Genomic DNA, 25803 nt, shown 5'->3' with positions numbered 1-25803 from the left:
ATGCAGACAAGTACGGTGGCTGTGCCTCGCTGGATAATTGCGCCAGCACCAAGGCTTGCGCCATGGATGGATTGCCGCTCATATCAACCAAGAAGGAGGGCGGGAGTTCAACAAGCAACGTGAGCGGCTGGAAGCGCAATAGCTGAGCTTGCTCCAAGCGATCAGTTTCCGCATCCGTCAACACCAGATCAAAAGTCATGGACGCGCCCGCCGGTGCCGCCACACTCAAGGCGTCCGTGCCAAAGTTAAACGTGCAATTGGCCACCACACAGCCCTCTGTGGCGTTGAGAACCACTCCATTCAAGTTCATCTGAGTGCTATTCACAGGCTCGCTCAGTGCGATGCGAAGGACTTGGCTCCCGTCGAGCAAAGTTGTCATGTTCACCTGCACTACTTGAGGAAGAATCGAGTCGCGCGCGTAAGCCAGCAATTCGATAGCCTGTGCAAGCACTGCGTTGCCAGCCACATCCACGAAGGTAGCCGCATCAAGACTGAGGAAGGTGGAGTTGGCATCACTATACATGGTGGCATCGGCTTGGAGCGTCTGTACGAGGGCTTCGCTAAGCTGCAAGACCTGCAGTCGCTGGGTAGCGTTGGTCACCAAGCTGGCAGTGGCATGGCTCAAAGGCAGTGACTGTCCAGCTGCACCTCCGAGCCGAATGCCTGAGTATACGGCGATGCCAGGAGACACGGGCTCTACAAAGGTCAAGCTGAGCACGCCAGTGCTCATATCCACGGAAAAGCCAACGGGGGTAGGTACCACGTCATCAACAACAAGAAGCTCCGGTACAAGCTCAACCATAGCAGCGAGACTGTTTCCGGCCATGTCTTGCAATACTGCTGGCTCAAAGCGCACAATGGTCGAGTTAAGCTGCAAGCCAAATGGCGACAGTAGCTTAATGGCGGCTGTCAAATCTGCATCGAGTTCAAGCTCTAGTCGAGCAGCATTTTCAGAACCCGCAATCAGGGTGATACCGCTTGCAGCAGTCACAGGCGTTGAGGCACCTGAGTGGTTCAGAAAAGAGATGTATGCATCGTCCAGGGTACTGATATTGACGACCTCCGACAGCACGAGCGTTAAGCGAGCGACACTCGTGTAGTTGAGGCTCAATTCGAGACCCACAATAGCAGGGGCAACTGTATCAGCCAGATACACCACGTCAGAGAAATTGCTCGCCACGCTGCAGAGATCAGACTGATCACAGAAAGCCCCATCAAGTAGCCAAATACTCGAGGAGCCCACGTCGATCATCAGAGTGACATTCGCTTGCGCGGCAAAGAGTGTGACGTCCGTCAAAGTCCAGGTGCAGCTGCGGTTGAGGTCATGGCAAGTGACGGGCGTCACGTCCTCAAGATACAAGGCGCCAGCAGCAAAACCAATCAGATTGGCTGTGGGCACCTGCACAGGCTCTGAGAAATTGAGAGTCAGGCGGCCCTGGGCCATATCCACGACTGCTGCCCGTACTTCAGGCAAAGCGGTATCATTGAGCACTGTTGCGTTCACCAAGGTCAAACCACTAGCAAGGTTACCAGCCATGTCTCTGACCCATCCAGACGAGGCAACTAGCTCACAGATGCCGGAGAGGCAACGTCTTGCGTACTTGAGACCGTCAGTGGTGTCGGCGGTCAACTTCACTGACACTTGCGTGGCAGGCATAGTCGTCACAAGGTCGGCCTCAACCGACAAACCCCCGAAAGTCAGTTGAGCAAAGATAAGCGATGTCGGAGAAACGACCTCGCTAAAGCTCAGTGTCATCAAACCATCGGTGGCATTGTACACCACCTCGTTCAAACGAGGCGTAATGGTATCGGCGACAAACACATCCACCTCCGCTTCGTGGTGCAAAATTGGGTTCCCGGCGTAGTCACGCACAAAAGTTGTTTCGACTTGGAGCACAGCCGTACTGGCGTTCTCGGCCAAAGCAGGATCAGCCTGCAAAAGGTCAACTTCGGACTTCAAGAGGTCAAGCACCCAAACCGTGGCATCTCCGTTGGCTTTGAAAGTACGTGGCTCAGCCAGCAAGCGCAGCGTGCTTCCAGCCGCACCCACCAAAGTGAGACTCGAGGCATTCAAGGTCAACGCATCCACTGCCTCGCTGACAACAATGGTCACCTGCTCTGCTGTCAAGTTGAGGACCGTATAGAGCACATCTGGGGCTTGAGTGTCTGCCACAAAGTGGGCGACGGTGAAGTTGGCCAGCTCATTAACAGCATTCTGGTTCATATCAAGCGCCCAGGCCAGCGGGAGCGTGAAAACGCTGGTTGCCGAGCTTACATACGCCCGTGTGATTGCCATGGCGTTGAACAAGGAATGAGTTAGATTCAAAACAAGGGTGGTTGACGGCCGAGCATCACCGACGCGAACAGCCGCAAAAGGGGCCAAATTATCCCAGCCGAGCTGGGTCACAAGGACGGAAGACGCGTTTAACACCTCATCAAACTCTAGGATAAGACGGCGGTGTAGCATGTCGAGGGTGCTGTTGATGAGGACAGGGGGTGACACGTCAGGCACGAGGGCAGTTGCGTTGAGTGTGTTCTGAAGGTTCCCATTGCCTGACATGTCCTGAATCGCGCCGGCAAGCAGCTGCAGCTGACAATCTTCCAGAGTCGTGCAAAGCTGCGTGTCGGCCTTGAGTTGGTTGCTGGTCATACGGCTCAGTGCAATTGCTACCGTACGGCCATCATTGGGGGCCATGACAGTTCCGTCTAGTGCCACGGCAGAGCCTAAGTTGGCCTCGTTGATGGCAACAAGACGGGTCATGTTGAGCGTGGTGACGTTCACGTTCTCCGCAAAGGTCAATGTTACCGTCAACGCGTTCAAGTCCAGCACCACATCGGTGGCCAGTGGGGCCACGCTGTCCGCGATAAAATCTGAGACGGCATGTGTTTCCGTCAGCGACGGATTGCCTGTAGCATCCGTCCAGGCTCCCATGCTGCAGACCAGCTCTATTGTGAGCGGGCTTTGAAGTACAGTGTGACTCAGCGTCAAATTATCAATAACCGAATCTGGTAGGGCTATATCAAGCTGCTCGTATAACGTCGATGCCAATGCAGCGACAGTCCCAGCCAGCGAGCTAATCCTCGCGCCATTTGGTAGCTGAAAGTGACAGTGCTCCACATTTGTCGACAAGATGGGTTCACTGAAATTAGCTTGAAGAATGCGATCAGTCAGGTCTAGTCGCAGAGCCACAAGGGCGGGGGCTGTGACGTCGGCTACAAAAGAGGTGGCGTTCAGGACCTGCGATACAAAAGCATTTCCTTCGACATCGACAATCATTCCAGATTGGGCTTGGAGCAGACTACTGCCAGCTGATAGGAATGTGCCGGCCTGAATTTTCAGTGTCGAAAGCACATTGTGAGCCAAGACCAGGCTGACGGCCTCGGTTAGGGTAGCCAAAGTGGTGTCGATGCCGGTAAAACCCACGGCCGGCGTACCAAACGCGATATGCTCCACGCTAAGGGTGGAGCTATTAATGACTTCGTCAAATTGCAGGCGCAGCGAGCCGTCGTTCATGTCAACATCAAATTCGACCAGCAACGGAGCAGAAGTGTCGCCTGTAAACGTGCAAAGCATTGCATTGGCAGGCGCCACTTCAGAAAGAACATTGGCCATGTTGTCGCGCACAAAGCCCACTGGCACAACGAGGTAGCTCGTTGCGGGGGAGCGTGCTACGCCAAGTTCATACTTGAGTGCATTCAGGTTGTCACGGCCCAACTTGAGCACAGCCTCTGTATTTGTCTGCTGGCCAAGCGTCTGATATTGCGTCAGCGCAACGGCCACGCGCTCATTCTGATAATCGTCCATCACAGCCACGCGATACTCTGAAGAGACGACAAGACCCGGCTGGGTGGAGACGGTGCTGCCTGCGGATGCTTGCGTCTGTACAGTGCCGTAGATGTAGTCTTCGCCCACCGTGAGTGTCAGCGTTCGGCGGGGATATACACCTGCTGCTGACTGGAAGACCAGCAATCCATTGCTGTCGCTAGGTGCGTTTAGAGTGCCATCCGGTTGCACGAGTAACATGGTACCTGAACCGCTCAAGACAAACTCGCCGGACACGCCGTTCCAAACGGCGGCTGTCACACTAGCCATGTGTTGCGCCTGCGTTGAATTCCGCAGCGAAAATCCTACAATCACCTCGCCCGCAGAAGAAGACATGCTTAGGAGGTAGTCCAAAAGGACAGGCTCTGTCAGGTTGGCCACATTCTGAATGTGAGCGCCGTTGGACATTATTGTTGCGATGGCCACGGGCTCTGAAAATGTCAAAGTAAGGTTGCCACTGGATAGATCAAGAGCGCATGCATCGAGAGAGGGTGCGGTAGTATCGTTGACAATAGTGAGTTGACTGCCCGAAAAGTCTTCGTCTGCAAGGGCGTTGCCAGCCATGTCCTGGACAGCTGCCGCGAGTAATTCCAAGATGCAATCACTCGCGTTGTAGCAAACAGCATGCCGTTGAAGCATGTTACTCTGCACAGCGCTTAAAGTGAAAACAACGGTCTCGTTGGACAATGTCAGGGGCGTCGTGTCTGCCAACTCAACTGATACTAGCCACGAGTCGTACAGCGCCAGCAGCTCGGGTTGAACTGTTCCTGGAAGGATAGGCTCGTTGAATTGAACTGTCAGGCGCAAGGGATCATTGAGATTGAGCTCTGCCGCCAAGACGAGAGGCGCGGCGTCATCAGCTGTGATCGTCACGGCCCGGACAGAAGAATTGCAGTTGTTGCCGAACAAATCTGTAACAAGTGCAGGGCCCGGCTCGAACCACACATTGGTTGCATTATCAATTGCACCCTGTCGCTTCAGTACGTTGAGAACGTCATCTGGTACACTGAATGACAACGTGCGAACGAGTGTGTCCTCAGGAGGATGCATCGTTGCTGCTGAGAGGACAGCAGGCTGTGATGGGGCAATGAATAAGCGAGCCGAAGCCAGGCTAACAGAGCGCTCATCGACGAGCTCGCTGAATTCAAGTGTGAGTACGTTACTACTCAGGTTGAGATGCACTGTGGTCAGATGCGGCGACAAAGTGTCATTCACAAGTGCCAGTGAGGCCAGGGTGGATTCAAATTGGTTTGCAAACCGATCAACCGCCAAGGTGGCCGGTAGCGCAGCTGCGAAGTGCGCATGGCCTGCAAAAATGGCATTCACAACCTGGTCATGAGCAGCAGGCACCAAAGGCAGCGTCCAGCGGCGATCGTAGTCTGAGCCAACAGCGCTTTCGGACAAGACGCCTGTTGTGATGTTTGCACTGCCATCCGAGCGCTGGAGCTGCAACAAGGCCAATTGGGCTTCTGTGATGGAGACTGGCTCGCTGAATACAAGAGTCAGCACAACACGGCTCAGGTCCAGCTCAACTGTGACGATATTCGGGACCTGCGTGTCGCTTCCAATTGGGTCGACTATCAGCGCGTTTGGAAAGGCACGCGGCTCCACCGGTTGACCAAAGACATCATTGAAAAAGCCGCTGTTCCATGATAGGACAAAGGTCTGAAGTCCGGCAAATTTCATAGCGGTGACACTCTGATTGCCGAGCAGCATCACCAGCTGAGGTGCACTGGCGTTGTTTGCGACAATCGCATCTGTCAACGGCACTGATAGGGTCCCATCAAGACTGGCTGCAGCCACATGTGCCACGGTAACGGCGTCCCGGGCCACGTACTCGGAGACACGTAGAAGCAGGATTTGAGAGTCAAAATCAAATTGAGCACTAAGGACATGGGGTTGCACCGTGTCCAGCTCAAAACGTCCAGGCACCAAGCTCTGCGTCACTGTAGCTGAGTTGTTTGAAGTATCCATTGCTAAAGCTCCGGACGCGCTGAGTATTGTTGTGGAGGCAGCGTTGAAGAACTCTTCAAAGGCGCGGAATGCATTGAGCTGGGCAGTCAGCAACGTAAACTCGACCAAATGTGACACACCAGTCGAGGAAGATAGAGTTCCCTCAACCGCCATGGCGAGAGTGCCGTTTTCAACAGTCAGGGCAGAAAGATTGACGCTGGAAAGCTGAACGGGCTCGCTAAACGTAAGCACAAAGTATCCCGTTGCTGCAAACACGCTTGCATTGAGTAGCGTCGGAGGCACCACGTCGGGATGAACCGTCGTTGCAAGGCTCTGCATAGCGTTGGGGTTTGGAACGGCTGCCAGATCTTGGGCCATGCCAGCATAGAGCGCAAGGCTCACAGGGCGTGTGAGTTTGAGCGCTGTTTTAAAGGCGAGCACCTGTTCAGAGGACAAAGTGATGCTCACCACCTCGTGACTAACGGCCACGACGGGGTTGTAAACAACCAAATCCGAAGCAGACGGCTGACTGACTCGCAAGCCCGATCCATTAAGGCTAGTCAGAACGGGCTCGTCAAACTCAAGCACCAGCACCATCGTACTTAGGTTAACTTCGGCCCCAATCAGAACAGGCCCGCTTTGATCAAGAATCAAGGTGGTTGGTTGCACGACGGACTGTTGAGCGAGTGCATTGCCCGCATAATCGCATACAAAGGCTGTCGACAAATTGAGCCAAGCCGAGGAGATGCTACGCGCCACAAATCCTCGCTTCACGGCATTCAATCCTGATCGCGAAAGCTCCAGGGATAAGACCGTTGAGTTTGTTAACTGTAGCACGGAAGCCAGCTCCGGATTAATGTTTGTACCAGTGCTTAAAACTGTGGATTGAACGGTTAATCGCGTTGGTTGCAGACAACTGGCATCTACCGCCTCGCTAAAAGTTATTTCCACAATGCCTGCATCCATATCCAGCTCGGCGCTCACAAATGTCGGGCGAGTCGTATCCAGTGCCAAGGTGTGGCCAAACACAAATTGTCCGAGTGGACTGCGGTAGGCATTGCCCGCCACATCCGCAATGAATGAGACCGAATCGATTTGCCAGCCAAAGGGTGATGTGGCCAGCCTAGCACTTTTCAAGGCGTTCAGCCAATCCGTTGATATGGTAGTTTGGTAAGCTGTGGCATTGAGCTTGGTCATTGGGCCAGTTGAAATGCCCATCAGTGTCTGCGACGCATTGCCAAGCGAAACACCAGCTTGCAGATAAGAGGTAACATTGACAGGCTCATCGAAATGCATCACAAGGGCGCCAGAGTTCCAATTGGCAGCCAACTGTAACAGAGCTGGCCCGGTGCTATCGGGCACGTAATCCGACACCATGATGGCGGCAGTTCGCGTCAAGGCAATGACTGGTTGAGCATTGAGGCCTTGGATTGCCGACGACAGCACGCGCACATAAGTGCTGGCCTGCTTTGTTGCCAACGTTGCGGCATCTTTGAGAGAAAGCATATCACTTCTGGAGATTGCAATCGAAATGTTATACCCCTCAAACCATGCAGGACTCGAAGAAGCCAGAACAACTTCTGCACTCGTCAAAGAAGGGCTTGCCAAGACCATCACAGAAGCCGTGTCTAAAGTGCTCTCATCCACAGGGCGATCAAAGCTGAGCACGAGGTAGCCCAGCTCCATATTTAGGTCAGCGCTGACAAGCTGAGGGCGACGAGCATCCGCCGTGATAGCTGTTATAGAATGATTGGCTGCTGACAAATTGTTCCCACTCAAGTCCATCAACATATGCTCGGGCAGCTGAACGCGAAGTGTGTCAGCAGGGTAAGCATGGCGAGCCTGAGCCAAGTCCAGAATATTGGTGCTTGTCAAGCTAAGGACCAAAACCGTACGTGCCGCGTTCCCATACTCAGCCGTGTTTGCAGGTACCAAGGTCGACAAGTTCACGCCATGAATCACAACGTCCAAGGCATTCAATTGTACGGCCTCATCAAAAGTTAGCCGAAGACGGTCGGTGTGCAAGTCCAAGGTGCTGGCCTCGAGCTGTGGTGCCACACTGTCGCTGATTACAGAAAGAGCCATTGTGCTATTTGCGTTTGCGTTGTTTGCGATATCTGCTACAGCGGAGCTGAGAACATAGACTGACAATGAGTTGAGATGGAAGTCATACACTCCAACTAGTGTGTCGCGCACAGCAGTCAGTGAACACCACACCACTGTCTTGTTGGGACCGAGCAAGGCGGTGCCACTTGCGGACAGATAAACCACCTGGGTCCCATTTGACACCACAAATCGAGGTAGCGTGACGGATGACAGCACGATTGGCTCGTCAAATACAGTCACAAGGCGGTCAGCCTGCAAGTCGAGAGTGGCGCCAACGAGCTCTGGCGCACGAGCATCGGCAGAAAAGCTCGTGGCCGGCACATTGGGGTCATAGACATTATTGGGATTGCCACTAACATCTTGAACTGCCAGGGCATCGAGGAAGAGCCAAGCATTCGACCGTGAGCGCCACAAACTCACGTCAGTAGATTTGATGCGAGTTGCGTCAGTTCGTGAGAGTTGTACGCCAACAACAAGTGTATTGTTGCAGTTTACAGGGGCAGAGTCGGTCAAAGCCAAGCGCGGGTCACTGGGGGACAGAACATTTGTCATGCCGACTTGGGCATATAGCTGTGTCACATCAAAAGTTGTGCACACAACAGGCTCCGAGAAACTGAGCGAGACAATATTTGCGTCCATATCGACACTATAGCTCTCGAGAACAGGTGCCACCAGATCCGGTCCGACTTCGTCAAAAACGCGAGAGACGTCTGCAATCTGGTTGCCATACATATCTTGAAGGGCCGCATTGCGCAAGCGGAGAGAACAAGTCAACGAGATGCATAGTTCAGCCTGCTTCATCGCGTCCAAGTGGATTTTGGGCATGTCCAGCTGCAAGTTCAAGACGGAGAGGGGCTGGCTTGTAGCACTGCCCGACAAACAAACTTCGACTTGGCCACCCACAACACAAATCAGGCTGGTATTCACTGAGCTTAAGCGCATTGGCTCGTGAAACGTGGCGTACACCAATCCAGTGGTCAGATTGATGCTGGCATGAACCAGATTGGGTTGCTCTTCGTCAGGCACAAAGATATCGGCAATTTGATCATAGGCAGATACTTGATAGCCATAGACATCAACACCAAAGGAAGCTTGAATGCTCAGCGTGCTTGTCAATGCCGAGTGGCCAATGACATCACTTGCAGCAATCGAATTGAAAGCACCATCACTCAGCACAATTTCATAGCAGCTGCGTCGTTGCTCCACAATGCTGAGACCAGGCGGCAGCTGGTACATTGTCGTACCGTCCCCAATGCTTATGGCGTTTGAATCGAGGCTTGCTTCCACCAACGGCTCAGACATGCACAAGGTGACCACCCGACTTGTCAGGTTAACAATGCTCGATGCAACAACGGGTGAAGTGCTATCAGCTATAAAGTCAGACACATTCATGCTTGCAGGCCAGGACGGGTTGCCCGCCATGTCAAGGACAAAGTCAGAAGCGAGGCGCACACCAAAGGAGGAAAAGCTGGACAAGCTCTCATCATCAAGCTGATTTTTTAAATCAGCAGCTGCATTGTTCGAAAGTTGCAATCGCAGGAAAGGCTCGTTACGCGCTTGTACGACCGTGGTCTCGGTATCCTCAAATCCAAACTCAGCGCCAAATCCAGTCAAGAAGAGTTGCGACAACTGAATGGTTGTGCGATTCAAGACTTCTGTGAAGAAGAGTGTAAATTGCATCGTGTCCAGATTAATAGCCAAACGCGTGAGTTGTGGCCGAACTGAATCTGCTACAAACATAGATGGTTGAAGAAGGACCGCTTCTTGGACCAAATTGGCGAACATGTCTTGTGCAGCAAGCGTCTCCATCAACAAGGTGCAACTATTTGCGTTGACGCAGGTGGAGGTTTGTCGTTCAAGTTCAAACAAGTCGTCTCCTTCGAGTGTGATCCTAGCCTGAGTGAGATTGATGCGTTCAACGAGAGAAGCATTGCTTAGGAAGACACATTGATCATCTCCACACAGTTGCAAGGCCGACAGATTGAAGCGAGCAGGGTCCATGGTCTCCGAGAAGAAAACGGCCAGCTCATTGCTCGTCAGGTTCAGTACAAAGTCCACTGCTGCCGGCTGAACGGTGTCCAGCACCACAGCATCAAAAGTGCTCGCGTTTGGAGTCACCAGGTTGCCGGAATGATCACGAGTAAAGGTCATTTGCAAGTTGTAGCGCGTGGATGAAGTATTGAAGCCAAAGGGGGTATAATCACGGAGTAAGTTGGCATCAGCTTCCCCAACAGCAACGCTTAAAATTGTTCCATCTTCCGTCGTCGAGGGTGAAATGGCTGTGGCCTGCACAAATACGGCCTGATTCTCCGCATTCAATAAAGTTAGGCTGCTTACATTCACTGAGCTTGCTTCGATGGCCTCAGAAAACGTGAACGATACAATCATGTTTGACATGTTCATAGTTGCTGACAGAACGAAAGGCCTCACAGTATCTGGGATGAAAATTGCCGGAAGGCGTCCGACAACAATGGGCTGGATGTGATTGCCCTTTTGATCAACAATAAAGTCACCGGTCATATGCAAGAAGGCTGTTGCATTGGTCAAAGCAACAGCCGACATCTTCAGAGCATTTAAGTCTTGATCGGCCAAAAGGAATGTTAAAAAAGCAGCATCTCTTGCGTAAAGAAGATGCACGCTGTTGCTTAAGCGAACAGAAGTGCCTCCGGAAGAACTTGAGCTCAGAACGATGCTTGAAAGATTGGCCGACTGGTGGTTGACAACCTCAGAGAAGAACATTGTCAATCGGCCACGGCTCATATCAAGATTGAAGCTTTGCAGGGAGACCAATGAAGTGTCATCAATAAAAAGGTCAACCTGCCGTGCCTGGCCGTTGCTGATGGGCGTCACCGCATTGTCGGCCATGTCCAGCACAAAGCCAGAGCCCAGGCTCAAAAATGTGGTCGAGTTGCTGACCGCCAGGCCCTCGTGCACCTTGAGAGCATTCAAGTCCGTCAGCGTCAAATTCAACGTCTGCTGCAGCCCATTGCTAGACTCAACCACTCCCCCCGTGAGGCGGTAGCGATCGCTGGCACCCGATGTGGCGCCGGTCTGGAACACGAGCTGGCTCGCGTTGATGCTCTCGCTCTTAACAGGCTCATTGAAGTTCAACACCACCACGCCTGCATTCATGTCCAACATAAAGGCAGTCAAGTATGGAGCTGTGACATCCGGGGCCACGACTGCGGCTTGCTCAACCACCGCGCTCAGCGCATTGGGGGAAAGAGCCATATCCACAACTGCCCCGTTGCCAAATGACACAAACGTTGTGCTCTCGTTGGTGCCACGAGTCGTGTCCAACTTCAGACGGTCACAGTCTGCCTTGACCAGCCGCAGACGAATGTCAGTGCTGTTGGCGCTTAGGGCCTGACCGCCCACCAGGAAGATGTCACTTGCAACGTCGGCTGTGGCCGAGCGCTGGAAGCTGATGCGAGTAGGGTCGACGGCATCCGCGTTCACCGTCTCATCAAACGTCACGTTGAGGTCACAGTACTCATCCACCAGGTCAAGCACCACACGGGTGACCACTGGACGAACAGAGTCAGCCACGAATGTGGTCACCTGCACATTGCTAGTCACGGCTTCCATATCGTTGCCTTCAACATCAGCAACCGTTGCAGTGGCAAATCGCAACCATGTTGTCGATTTGTCATCAGCTAGGGGCACCAAGGCCTTCAGCACGTTGAGATCCATAGCAAGCAGGCTAGCAGTGATAACCTCGTTGATAACGTTGCTCACAGCCCCCGTACCGCTGAGGGCATAGGCGTCAGGCGAGGCACTCCCCACTGTATCGTTGCTGACAGCGACAGTAATGGTGCTCAAATCCAACGTGCTGCCATTTACAGGCTCATCAAACGTCAGCTTTAGCGAACCTGCGCTCAGATCAAGGGTGCTCGACCTCAAAATGGGGGAGACGGTGTCCACAGTGTATGATGAGAAATCTCCATTCAACTCAAAATTCGTATTGCCATACATGTCTGCAAACGTGCTGCTCAGTAGTTGATATGAGCTGCTGTTGATCGATCGTGCAACATCTGTGACACGTTTGATATTGTTTGAATCAGCATTCGATAGACTGATGATAACTTCAAGTCCATTCACGTGCTGAGCATTGCTGCTTGAGAGAAAGTATGGTGTTGTTGAACTTGCAGAGCTTTTAATCGCTATTTTGGCTGGTATAATCGAGGTGGCTCTCGCTGGCTCACTTAGCATCAGAATTAAGACACCACTTGCCATATTTAGCGACGAATTGGTGACAAATGGTCGAGTCACATCTTGTTTAATGCTGGAGAAAGTCATGTTACTAAGAGCATTCGTTGGATTTGCATTCCAGTCTTGTAAAAGTCCACTTGCTACAGAAAGCTTGAAGTCCAAGCTATCGGCAAGTGCAATTGCGTTGAAGTTCGCGTCTGTGAATGTCGCGCTCACTTGCCGAAAATCAACTTGGCGCATGTTGTTGAGAAGCAATGTGATGACTTCGACACCAACTGAGATGGCGGCATAATCCGCCTGAATTGCAGACAAATTGCAAGCCTCAGATATGTTGAGCGTCAATGTTGATGAGTTTAAGTCAAGGATGGCAGACAGAATGGTGGGAGCAATCGAATCGTGGACGTAAGTGGCCACGCGCATCGGTGCGTCCGGATTCACAGCTTCAACGGCATTTCCAGCAATATCACGAACAAACTGTTGCCCACTTAAAAATGAAGTTGCACTCGAGCGGGCTGCTGCAGAGCTCGAGATGGCATCAAATAGGCGTGGATCCATTGTCAGCACGACAAAATCTGCCTCCCAGAGTGTGAGCACAAGTTCGTTTAAAGAGACCTGAGCAATTGACGCCGGGTCGCTACAAGCAGTACATGCACCACTTGATGCGCCGGTTCTTGCACAAGAGGAGCAGGTATCATCTGATGGGAAGGCGGTTGCATGAAGCAGGAGCATGGACGAATCGATCGAGTGGGGATTGATTGGTTCTGAAAACTGTAATGTGATTGTTTGAGCAGTCATGTTCAGCTCCCAATCTGTTAAGCGAGGTGCCGCTGTGTCTTGAAGCACTGTGACCGCTTTGGACGTCGGGCCTGAAAAGGAGTTGTAGCCGTAGTCCACAAAAGCATCTGACAAAAAGGCGACAGTTACCATAACGCTATGAACTCCATTCAACTTGAGTTGGTATTCGTAATCACTGACATTCAGATCCACAACCATGTGATCGTAGCTCGTCAGCGTTGCTGAACTGAGCACAATCGTCGACGTCTGATTCAAGGTAAGAGAGACAGAGCTTGCATTTGCAAGGCTGTCGCGAATTGGCTCACTAAAGGTCAAACTCAATACAAGCTGATCCACATTCAGAACCACGTTTAATAGTTCCGGCGGAGTTTGATCTTGAACGATAGTTTGAACATTAAGATATGAGCGCTCAACGGCAATGCCAGTGCCGACCGTATCTGAAGCCAGTAGCGTTGTTGCTCCAACTTGAAGGGAAGAATTATAGGGATAACAATCAGAGCTCTTGATGGCGTTCAGTTGATCAATGCTCATGTTGAGAACAATACTATATGACCATCCTGACTGATCAAGCACAGTGAGGTCCTCGCGCGAGAAAATGACTGATTCTTCGCAGTATATGGAAAGCTCACGCGGCTTGACTGAGGCCGTGGTCACAAGATCACTCATGTACAAAGTCACTTGCCCGGCATCCGCATCAAAGTCAAATGCAATGAATTCCGCCTTTGTTGCATCGGCTATAATTGACGAGATTGTCTCATTCTCTGCATCGTTGAAATTTCCGCTGGTATCCACAAAGATACCTTGTGCCACTCGAAGCAAGCGAGGGGCAACGTCCAAGGCTCGATTGTAAATCTGCCTTCGCGATTCTTGCGTCAACTCGAGTTCAACATCCATTCGAGTTGACCCAAACAAGATTCGGTCGCACGAAAGTGTCACGAATTCTTTGGAGGTTTGATCGTACAGAGCAAGGGAATCGCAAGGAAAGGAAGAATTTACAATCGGCTCGGACAACGCAAGAATCAAGATGTTCTCATCCAAATTGAGGACGGCGTTCTGGACCACAGGAGCAGTGGTATCTCTGCTCACAATATGCACAGCGACCGTCTGGTCGAGATTTTCGTTTGCAAACCGATCTTCAAAAGAAGCGTTAGCAAAAAGCAAGAGCAAGCCGTCTGTATCGAAAGCGGGGTCTTTCTTGAGGCTCAGAAGCTCTGCTTCACTGAATCGATAACTAAAGACCGTGTCGCTTTGCTGTGATACGTATGAAAGCGTCAGGATTGTTGCAAGATTCTCCGAAGCAAGCTGAACTGGTTTTGCAATCGCCTGAGGTACCACCGGCTCGGTCACATGGAGTTGGATAAGACGTGATTCGACACTCATTGTTGCGTTCAAAACAACAGGAGGAGTCGTATCTGGCGTAAAGGATTGTGTCACAACAGAACTGGCAAGTCTTGAAAGACTATTGCCGTACATATCTTGCACGAATCCTGTCTCCAAATGCAACCAACAGGTACCAGCACTTGTGCACAATTGAACTTTCTGAACAATGCTAAAAAGGACCTCGTGTGGCAACTGAAGAGTCATGAGCAAGCCATCATCTGACATTGAGACTGCTGAAGCATCCACACCAGAAAACACTTCTTCTTGAGCCGGGTTGTAAACGAACGAAGCCAACTTGAGACGCGAAAAGTTGAAAGTGCTGATATTGACAGCTGAGTCAAATGAGAGTGTAAGAGCTCCAGAATTGAAGTCAATCGAAGACCATTCGACCAGTCGGGGTGGCGTGGTGTCAGCGAAAACATTGCTTGACTGGCCAGCAAAAGCGCCCACGCTGTTGAAGTTGGCGTCCTTTGCAAAGGAGCAATTACTTTGCAAATGACAAGTCGACGAGGATGTACACACACCATTGAAAGTGACACGATCAAAGTCATCGAGGGTCAAGCTGTAGTGAGTCCAAACAGTGTTGGTAGGACTGATGTCCAAAGAAATGAGAGGAAAGCATGCATCATCGCAAAGTTGCAGACATTGTGGGGTCAGTGAAGATGGAAGAATTGCTTCGTTGAACGTAAGAAGTAAATGACGCAAGGAGGCATCAATCGAGAATTCCGAAAGTTGAGGGGAAGTTGCATCAGGAACAAATGCCAGTGCGGCAAGGCCACCATCAGTCGCAATCAACGTCAGCTGGTTTGCGGCCATATCAGCCACGGTTGCCGATGAGGCGCGGATAAAGCAGTCCGCCACCGAGGTGCAAAGCCCTGTGCGGCGCTTGACCTCGTTCAGATCGGTCACCGTTAAGGTCACATTAATCACCAGCTGCGATGAGGTGATGCCGGCATGTCCCGTCAGTTGATACTGGTCCAAAACACCAGCACCTGTTGCATCGCCCATTGCCTGCAGCGCCAGTCCGGTAACATCAAAACTCGAGGCATTGACAGTCTCGTCAAAGCTCAGCGTAAGAACTTCACTGGTCAGATCAAGCTCAAAGCCAACCAATGCCGGTGCCGTTTGATCACCAGTCACTTGCGTTGCCTGCAAAGCTCCTGTTGATGCAATGGCTACAAGCGGCTCGTTGACCATGTCAACAATCACCGCCGAAGTCACCGCCAAGAAAGTATTGGAAATTTCCGTCCCAAGCATCCAAGCACCCTTAATATTGTTGAGATCCGCATCAGACAACTCCAAGGTGACCACAGGACGGTAGGGCGCCCCGACGGCTGCTCGTGAATCCACAAGCGTCACGACCTCGCCAGTCACCACACTGCCTTGGCTCTGCATCTGGATGCCCTGGACATCTAGGCTGCTTACATTCACTGTCTCGCTAAACGACAGCACCAACAGGCCGGCATTAATGTCAAGAGTAAAACCATCGAGCTCAGGAGCAGTGGCGTCTGCCACATACGCCGTTGCCGAGACCGGTGTCGATGTGGCAAGAATCGAGTTGCCAGCCATGTCGGTCACGCCCGAGGCATCAACGCTGATGAACGATGTTCCGAGGCTTGATGCCACCTCAGGCAGCGCCTTGATGGCATCCATCGATGTACGCGACAAGACAACACGCACAAACTCCAACTCCTGAGACACCACACTGAGTCCCGCCAAAGAAACAGTGGTGCTAGCCGCTTGATTGGCAACAAACGTACCGGCGCCGTGCATGTGCAGCTTGAGACCATCCAAGCTGCCCGTATCCACACTTTCGCTGAACGACAAAACAATGATGCCGTCGTCCGCGAGGGACACATTGAAGCTCTCCAACAACGGTGCAGTCGTGTCAGGTGTGTAGCAGCCCGCATCGGCAATGCCGTCCACAACTGTCTGCGCACTTGCTACATTACCATTCATATCGACCACGGCCGCCGAGAGCAAGTAAGCAAAAGTGGTGCCACTGCTCGTGCCCAGATTTGGCTGTAGCTTAACCTGGTTTGCTGAACGTGCCGTCAAATGCGCCACCAACTCGGCGTCGTACACGCCATCCGTCTGTTCGCTTGATTCCAGCTGCACTGAGGCAAAGTCAACGGCGCTATCATTTGCACCGTTCGCAAGCACAATACGTCCCAGATCAAGCGAACTAGCATTCACGGTCTCATCAAAACTGAGGGTGAGCGTCAAGGTGTCTAGGTTAAGACACACACGAGTCAGCTGTGGTGCCGTCGTGTCAACCACAACCACACTAGCCTGCAGTCCGGTGGTGCCGTTGATGACGTTGCCCACCATGTCAACTCCACTTGAGGCTCGCAGGGTCACAAACGTCGTGCCAATGTCGACGCCCAGTGTGGGCAGCGCTTTGATGGCATTCAGGTCTGACATACTCAGCAGAATAGTTTGGATGGCACCATTTCCCGAAGAAACCACACTGCTGCTCGAAAGTGTCACGCTGGCACCCACTCCCTCTGCACTGCTGTTCTGAAGAAGCATAAGCGTGGTATCCATGCTCACCGCCCGCACCGTTTCGCTAAAGTACAAAGTCAGCTCGCCTGTGTTGACGTTCCACCGTGCGTCTTCCAACACGGCCTCAGTGGTATCCGCGACATAGGTGCCCACACCAAGAGCATTAACGCCGGTCACTCGCCCGATCAGCTCCTGTCGGCGTTGATCGGTCATAAAATTGGCCTCGTGCGTCAGCCACGAGCGTGCGGCACTGTTGCCAATCTCCAAACGCTTCAGCTCATTCAAGTCAGCCAGACCCAGCACAATGGAGATCACTGGACTATCCATCTGCCCTGCAACAAGCGTGGATTCATTTGTCAAAGCAAAAACGTCGTTGCCAGTGGCATCAGACGTTGCTTGTAGGCGAAGGCGCTCTACATGAAAGCCAGATGTGTTCATAGTCTCGCTAAAGCTGAGCACCAACCGGCCAATATTCATGTCAAGGTCAAACTGGCTGAGCACAGGTTGTGTGGTGTCCAGCACGTAAGCGTCAACCTGCCGTGCCTGGCCGTTGCTGATGGGCGTCACCGCATTGTCGGCCATGTCCAGCACAAAGCCAGAGCCCAGGCTCAAAAATGTGGTCGAGTTGCTGACCGCCAGGCCCTCGTGCACCTTGAGAGCATTCAAGTCCGTCAGCGTCAAATTCAACGTCTGCTGCAGCCCATTGCTAGACTCAACCACTCCCCCCGTGAGGCGGTAGCGATCGCTGGCACCCGATGTGGCGCCGGTCTGGAACACGAGCTGGCTCGCGTTGATGCTCTCGCTCTTAACAGGCTCATTGAAGTTCAACACCACCACGCCTGCATTCATGTCCAACATAAAGGCAGTCAAGTATGGAGCTGTGACATCCGGGGCCACGACTGCGGCTTGCTCAACCACCGCGCTCAGCGCATTGGGGGAAAGAGCCATATCCACAACTGCCCCGTTGCCAAATGACACAAACGTTGTGCTCTCGTTGGTGCCACGAGTCGTGTCCAACTTCAGACGGTCACAGTCTGCCTTGACCAGCCGCAGACGAATGTCAGTGCTGTTGGCGCTTAGGGCCTGACCGCCCACCAGGAAGATGTCACTTGCAACGTCGGCTGTGGCCGAGCGCTGGAAGCTGATGCGAGTAGGGTCAACGGCATCCGTGTTCACCGTCTCATCAAACGTCACGTTGAGGTCACAGTACTCATCCACCAGGTCAAGCACCACACGGGTGACCACCGGACGAACAGAATCAGCAACAAAGACGCTGATGCTGCGGCTTTCAAACCCTTGGTTTGCAACACCAGACATATCAGTCACAAAGCCCTCAGCCAGCGACAAGTAACTGGTGCTCGTGCTGGTCGCTAGTTCCCACATGGCCTTGATTTGATTGAGATTGAGATCTCCCAGCACAACACGAATGTGCGTTGAATGCAAGCTCTGAACACTCGCACCCGAGACCCAAAGCCGATGGCTTGGTACGGATCCACCAGGCCCAGCCAGGAATTGCAACCTGCTGACATTGACAGAGGAAGCCACTACTGCTTCCTCAAAAGACAGGTCGAGGTACCCAGCACTCATGTTAAGCATTGAGAATAGCAGCTCTGGCGCTTTCACATCTGGGGTATAAGCACCAACAGCCTGGTGGAGCGTTGCCACGCTCGGATTGCCCTGCATATCCGCAACAGCCCCTGCACTCAGTGAAAGCACACTGGTGGATGCATCAAGAAGGATACCCTGTGATTTGAGCTCATTGGCATCCACCCGACTCAAATCAAGAGTGAGCACAGGCGATGATTCGGAAACATGCGCATAGCCGGTCAAAGAATAATTGACGCTGGCTGCACTCCCATTCAGGGAAAATGTTATCCACGAAGCAACCAGACTGGATGCATTGATTGATTCTGAGAAGCTCAGGACCACGCGTGCAGCGGTCAAGTTCACGTCAAACTGCATCAGCTCGGGGGCTGTAGCATCGGCAGTAAATTGACTGACAGCAAGAAGTGAAGTCATTGGGTGCACAATGGCAACGACTGCGTTACCATTCACGTCCGTAGCCAGACCAGAACCGATGGAAATGAAGGTATCAGACGAGGACGTAGCCGTAGAAGCCTGAAGCTTGATGGCCTCTTGATCGGCCTTGCCCAAAGCAATGGTGATTTCTGTTGACAAAACATTCGATGTAACAGCTGTTTGAGCGTCGCCAAGAGGCACAGGGTTGTTTCCAGCTGCGTCGCCTGCCAAGGTGATAAAGGTGATGTTGCAAGATGCATACGAAATGATTTCGTCAAATGTCAAGGTCAAGGTGTTGGTGTCCATGTTCAGGGAAAAGTTGACAAGTTGAGGGGAAGTTGCATCAGGAACAAATGCCAGTGCGGCAAGGCCACCATCAGTCGCAATCAACGTCAGCTGGTTTGCGGCCATATCAGCCACGGTTGCCGATGAGGCGCGGATAAAGCAGTCCGCCACCGAGGTGCAAAGCCCTGTGCGGCGCTTGACCTCGTTCAGATCGGTCACCGTTAAGGTCACATTAATCACCAGCTGCGATGAGGTGATGCCGGCATGTCCCGTCAGTTGATACTGGTCCAAAACACCAGCACCTGTTGCATCGCCCATTGCCTGCAGCGCCAGTCCGGTAACATCAAAACTCGAGGCATTGACAGTCTCGTCAAAGCTCAGCGTAAGAACTTCACTGGTCAGATCAAGCTCAAAGCCAACCAATGCCGGTGCCGTTTGATCACCAGTCACTTGCGTTGCCTGCAAAGCTCCTGTTGATGCAATGGCTACAAGCGGCTCGTTGACCATGTCAACAATCACCGCCGAAGTCACCGCCAAGAAAGTATTGGAAATTTCCGTCCCAAGCATCCAAGCACCCTTAATATTGTTGAGATCCGCATCAGACAACTCCAAGGTGACCACAGGACGGTAGGGCGCCCCGACGGCTGCTCGTGAATCCACAAGCGTCACGACCTCGCCAGTCACCACACTGCCTTGGCTCTGCATCTGGATGCCCTGGACATCTAGGCTGCTTACATTCACTGTCTCGCTAAACGACAGCACCAACAGGCCGGCATTAATGTCAAGAGTAAAACCATCGAGCTCAGGAGCAGTGGCGTCTGCCACATACGCCGTTGCCGAGACCGGTGTCGATGTGGCAAGAATCGAGTTGCCAGCCATGTCGGTCACGCCCGAGGCATCAACGCTGATGAACGATGTTCCGAGGCTTGATGCCACCTCAGGCAGCGCCTTGATGGCATCCATCGATGTACGCGACAAGACAACACGCACAAACTCCAACTCCTGAGACACCACACTGAGTCCCGCCAAAGAAACAGTGGTGCTAGCCGCTTGATTGGCAACAAACGTACCGGCGCCGTGCATGTGCAGCTTGAGACCATCCAAGCTGCCCGTATCCACACTTTCGCTGAACGACAAAACAATGATGCCGTCGTCCGCGAGGGACACATTGAAGCTCTCCAACAACGGTGCAGTCGTGTCAGGTGTGTAGCAGCCCGCATCGGCAATGCCGTCCACAACTGTCTGCGCACTTGCTACATTACCATTCATATCGACCACGGCCGCCGAGAGCAAGTAAGCAAAAGTGGTGCCACTGCTCGTGCCCAGATTTGGCTGTAGCTTAACCTGGTTTGCTGAACGTGCCGTCAAATGCGCCACCAACTCGGCGTCGTACACGCCATCCGTCTGTTCGCTTGATTCCAGCTGCACTGAGGCAAAGTCAACGGCGCTATCATTTGCACCGTTCGCAAGCACAATACGTCCCAGATCAAGCGAACTAGCATTCACGGTCTCATCAAAACTGAGGGTGAGCGTCAAGGTGTCTAGGTTAAGACACACACGAGTCAGCTGTGGTGCCGTCGTGTCAACCACAACCACACTAGCCTGCAGTCCGGTGGTGCCGTTGATGACGTTGCCCACCATGTCAACTCCACTTGAGGCTCGCAGGGTCACAAACGTCGTGCCAATGTCGACGCCCAGTGTGGGCAGCGCTTTGATGGCATTCAGGTCTGACATACTCAGCAGAATAGTTTGGATGGCACCATTTCCCGAAGAAACCACACTGCTGCTCGAAAGTGTCACGCTGGCACCCACTCCCTCTGCACTGCTGTTCTGAAGAAGCATAAGCGTGGTATCCATGCTCACCGCCCGCACCGTTTCGCTAAAGTACAAAGTCAGCTCGCCTGTGTTGACGTTCCACCGTGCGTCTTCCAACACGGCCTCAGTGGTATCCGCGACATAGGTGCCCACACCAAGAGCATTAACGCCGGTCACTCGCCCGATCAGCTCCTGTCGGCGTTGATCGGTCATAAAATTGGCCTCGTGCGTCAGCCACGAGCGTGCGGCACTGTTGCCAATCTCCAAACGCTTCAGCTCATTCAAGTCAGCCAGACCCAGCACAATGGAGATCACTGGACTATCCATCTGCCCTGCAACAAGCGTGGATTCATTTGTCAAAGCAAAAACGTCGTTGCCAGTGGCATCAGACGTTGCTTGTAGGCGAAGGCGCTCTACATGAAAGCCAGATGTGTTCATAGTCTCGCTAAAGCTGAGCACCAACCGGCCAATATTCATGTCAAGGTCAAACTGGCTGAGCACAGGTTGTGTGGTGTCCAGCACGTAAGCGTCAACCTGCCGTGCCTGGCCGTTGCTGATGGGCGTCACCGCATTGTCGGCCATGTCCAGCACAAAGCCAGAGCCCAGGCTCAAAAATGTGGTCGAGTTGCTGACCGCCAGGCCCTCGTGCACCTTGAGAGCATTCAAGTCCGTCAGCGTCAAATTCAACGTCTGCTGCAGCCCATTGCTAGACTCAACCACTCCCCCCGTGAGGCGGTAGCGATCGCTGGCACCCGATGTGGCGCCGGTCTGGAACACGAGCTGGCTCGCGTTGATGCTCTCGCTCTTAACAGGCTCATTGAAGTTCAACACCACCACGCCTGCATTCATGTCCAACATAAAGGCAGTCAAGTATGGAGCTGTGACATCCGGGGCCACGACTGCGGCTTGCTCAACCACCGCGCTCAGCGCATTGGGGGAAAGAGCCATATCCACAACTGCCCCGTTGCCAAATGACACAAACGTTGTGCTCTCGTTGGTGCCACGAGTCGTGTCCAACTTCAGACGGTCACAGTCTGCCTTGACCAGCCGCAGACGAATGTCAGTGCTGTTGGCGCTTAGGGCCTGACCGCCCACCAGGAAGATGTCACTTGCAACGTCGGCTGTGGCCGAGCGCTGGAAGCTGATGCGAGTAGGGTCGACGGCATCCGCGTTCACCGTCTCATCAAACGTCACGTTGAGGTCACAGTACTCATCCACCAGGTCAAGCACCACACGGGTGACCACTGGACGAACAGAGTCAGCCACGAATGTGGTCACCTGCACATTGCTAGTCACGGCTTCCATATCGTTGCCTTCAACATCAGCAACCGTTGCAGTGGCAAATCGCAACCATGTTGTCGATTTGTCATCAGCTAGGGGCACCAAGGCCTTCAGCACGTTGAGATCCATAGCAAGCAGGCTAGCAGTGATAACCTCGTTGATAACGTTGCTCACAGCCCCCGTACCGCTGAGGGCATAGGCGTCAGGCGAGGCACTCCCCACTGTATCGTTGCTGACAGCGACAGTAATGGTGCTCAAATCCAACGTGCTGCCATTTACAGGCTCATCAAACGTCAGCTTTAGCGAACCTGCGCTCAGATCAAGGGTGCTCGATCTCAAAATGGGGGAGACGGTGTCCACAACGTATGAAGATGCTGTTTGTGTGGTGAGGAGAACACCAACACCTGTCATGTCTCTCACGGCATTCTCACTCAGGCTAATGAGACTTGATGCGGCATCTCGTGCACTACTCACAGAGCGCTTAATTGGCAGCAAGTCTTCTTCAGAGATGGCAATGACGAGAAAGAAGCCATCTGAGCTTGTGACCAGACTTGAAGCCAAAGCATAGCGGGAGCCATTGTCGACATCCGCAATAGCCACTCCACTCAGGTTTAGGCTGGCCATGTTGACTGGTTCATAGAACGTCAGGTTGATCTGGTTCAAGCTCAAATCAAGGTGCCCAGCAATCATAGTCGGTGGAATCATATCGGGGATGTATGTGTTCGGCTCTTCATTGTAACCAATCAAGGCATTATTTGCCATATCAGTACAAAACCCAGAATCAAGCAGCAGCGTTGGCGCAGTCACAGTACCAGAAGCAAGAAGCACATACGAATCAAAGTCTTGCTTTGAAATACTGATGGTAATTGAAATCCCGTTTACAGCCGTGACCACACTCGAGTATTGTAGACTATACTCAATGCCAGAGGCGTTGATCGTAACTGCTGTGGGCGCAACGCTACTCACAGCTACAGGTTCACGCATGACCAATATGATTTCACGCGTCGAAAGGTCCAGAGTCGAGGAGACGACCACGGGTGCAGTTGTGTCTGCTGTGTGCGTCCCTTGAAGAGCTGAGATCGCCTGAATGCTGTTGCCAAAGAGGTCATCAATAAATCCAACGGCGACAGTCATATATGTGCTTGTGCCAGAAACGGCCACTGCTGTGTTGAGGGACAAAGCGTTGTAGTCGGCGTCGTTCAGCACAATACGCACGACAGCTGGTGCTGGCTTGTCAACACTTGCAGCACCGGTCAGTTGAATGCGATAAAGCGGCAACTGAATATCCGTGCCTGGATGGTTTTGGATGGCAAGAAGTGTCGGCTCAACACTGCTTAGCGACACTGGCTCGGAAAATGAGCAAGTTAACTCGCGGGTTGCCATGTTCAAGTTGTAACCCAACAACGTTGGTGGCGTCACGTCGGAAACAACTGTCGCTTGGAGAGTATCAGTTGCCACCACGTTCCCAGCCATATCCTGAGGAGCATCGTGAAAGGTGGCCTGAACTGTACAGCCATTGCACGTCTCATATGCAACTTTGAGTCGTCCAAACTCCGAAGCTGAAAAACTGAGTATGAGACTCCGGGCATGCTCGCTTGTTGTACACGAAGTGGTCTGTAGATTCTCCACGTGTCCGGTAAAATTGAATGTGATATCGCTGGCACAAACAATGCTGGCATTGATGACCTCAGAAAAAACAGGCACAAAGCGATCAGTGTTCATGTTTAGATCTGCTGAAAGAATGACTGGCGCCACTTCATCTGCAATATAGTCCGTCACCTGCTGCGCGTTTGTGGAGGCCACAGGTAGAACCGCTAGACCAGACAAATCATTGCAAAAGGACGACTCCAGTGCAATAAAGGAATTTGCAAGACTGCTTGCCAGCCCGGGATTGGCATTTAGACTGTCAACCACGGCACTGCTGAGCTGCAAGATGATCCTAGACGAGGGTGTTGCAGTCAGAACGATGGAATTGGTTAGAGCAATCGTCAAACTGTCATCTGTAGCAGCACTTTGCAGACTGGCGTAACGTGGCAAAATGGTTGTCACATCCACAACATCATCAAATCGCATTGTAATGGTTGAAGCATTCATGTCCAACGTGCTTGAGACCAGTGATGGGGCCTGCGTATCGGCAACATAGCCGCCTGTTGCCAAGTTGAGAAATACTTCGTCTGTCAACGTGTTGTTAAAAATGTCGCGGAAGGCAGCTTGATCCACATAGATAACTGAAGTAGCTTCGGCTGTCGCAATCGTGACACTGACGCGAAGCTGGTCCAAGGTAGCCTGATTGGTCACAATTTCAACAATCTGCTTGGTAGAGTCAACATACGACGAGCTTGCAATGACGACAGGAATTGAATAATTGCTTGTCACACTGCTAGTCAAGTTAATGACAGCCTCTGCGGATGGGAGCTGAACAGGCTCGTCAAAACTCAGGCGCAGTGAGCCCTGGGAGAGATCGAGGCGAGTAAACCCCAATGCGGTAGGCGGGACAACGTCTGGGAAGCTAAGATCAAACGAGGCTTGGGACAACAAGTTGTCATTTCCTGTCGGCTGCGTCAGGTCGGACACGAGGCCCACACTGGCCACGGCACTGAGGGTCTGGCCAATATACTGCCCCAACATATTGGACGCAAGAAGGGCGTTGCGATCGGCGCTGGAGGCTTGGAGCTGGATTGAGGTCGAGGTTGCAGAATTCAACACAGTAGCCGAAGATAATGCAACGCTCGATGAGTTACTAATAATGCTCAGTTTGGAAACATCAAACGAGTCAAGGGCTACCACTTCATTAAAGCTTAGGGTCAAAACAGACGATGAAGCATTGAGAGCAGCATCCAAAAGGCGTGGCCCGACGACGTCACGTTGATAGGTTGTGGCACGTAAGGCTGAAGTTGGCTCGATGCGCACTGAGGGATTTTGATTCATATCGCGAATCATATCAGCCTGGGCGCTGAGATAGGTAGTACTGCGCGCTGTGTATAGCGAAGTTTGAGCCTTGATGTTGTTGGCGTCAAAGTCATTCAATCTGATTTGAACGACAGGGCCGTCGATGGTGGGATTCAGCAAAGCAAAGGGGGTAGTTAGGGTATAGTCGACAAAGTTCTCGTCAATGTCATCCAAACTTTGGCAAGTTAGGTGGTCAATGATCAAAGAAGATTTGTTGACCGTTTCAGAGAACGTGAGCCGAAGCTGGCTGGCGTTGCCGTCAAACGAAAAGGAAAGAAGTTGAGGGGCAATGGTATCAGGAACAAAATGTTGAGCTCTCAAGTTACACTGGATCAGGGTGCCAGGCACAAAGTGCAAGATGATTGAATCCAGCTTGAGGCCTCCGATGCCATAGGAATCCACAAGCGACACAGTGACTGTCTCGGCGCTAAATGACGTGACGGCAAATTGACCTGTTCCGTTTTGGATATCCAGGGTGGCTGCCCCGAAGAAGGTTGACGCAGCCAGGTCTAAAATGACGCTGTCTCCTGTGCGACTTCCATCGGCCAGAAGGCGGATATCACGCTGCTCGGCCGTAGCTGTGTTGTTGTATTGATCGTAAGCAATGACAGTGCCATTAACAAAAACACCTGCGACAGGATTGCTTGCCTCCAGACTGAATTTGTACCCCACCGTTGCAC

The 25803-nt window shown here is 52.4% G+C and overlaps 1 protein-coding gene across 1 annotated transcript in view; it reads right to left on the bottom strand.

Annotated features, from left to right (window-relative positions):
* The window catches only part of MONBRDRAFT_31171 (uncharacterized protein), a gene marked incomplete at both ends in the record, with an annotated part of 35040 nt that overhangs the window by 6137 nt on the left and 3100 nt on the right, over positions 1-25803 (bottom strand). Inside the window, one exon of the mRNA XM_001742956.1 lies at positions 1-25803. This exon is cut by the window's left edge and continues 6137 nt beyond it. Coding sequence (XP_001743008.1) covers positions 1-25803 — 25803 coding nt within the window.

Source organism: Monosiga brevicollis, genomic scaffold (assembly GCF_000002865.3).
Source record: "Monosiga brevicollis MX1 MONBRscaffold_3 genomic scaffold, whole genome shotgun sequence".
NCBI classification, from domain to species: domain Eukaryota; class Choanoflagellata; order Craspedida; family Salpingoecidae; genus Monosiga; species Monosiga brevicollis.
This window is presented reverse-complemented; position numbering and strand designations above follow the sequence as displayed.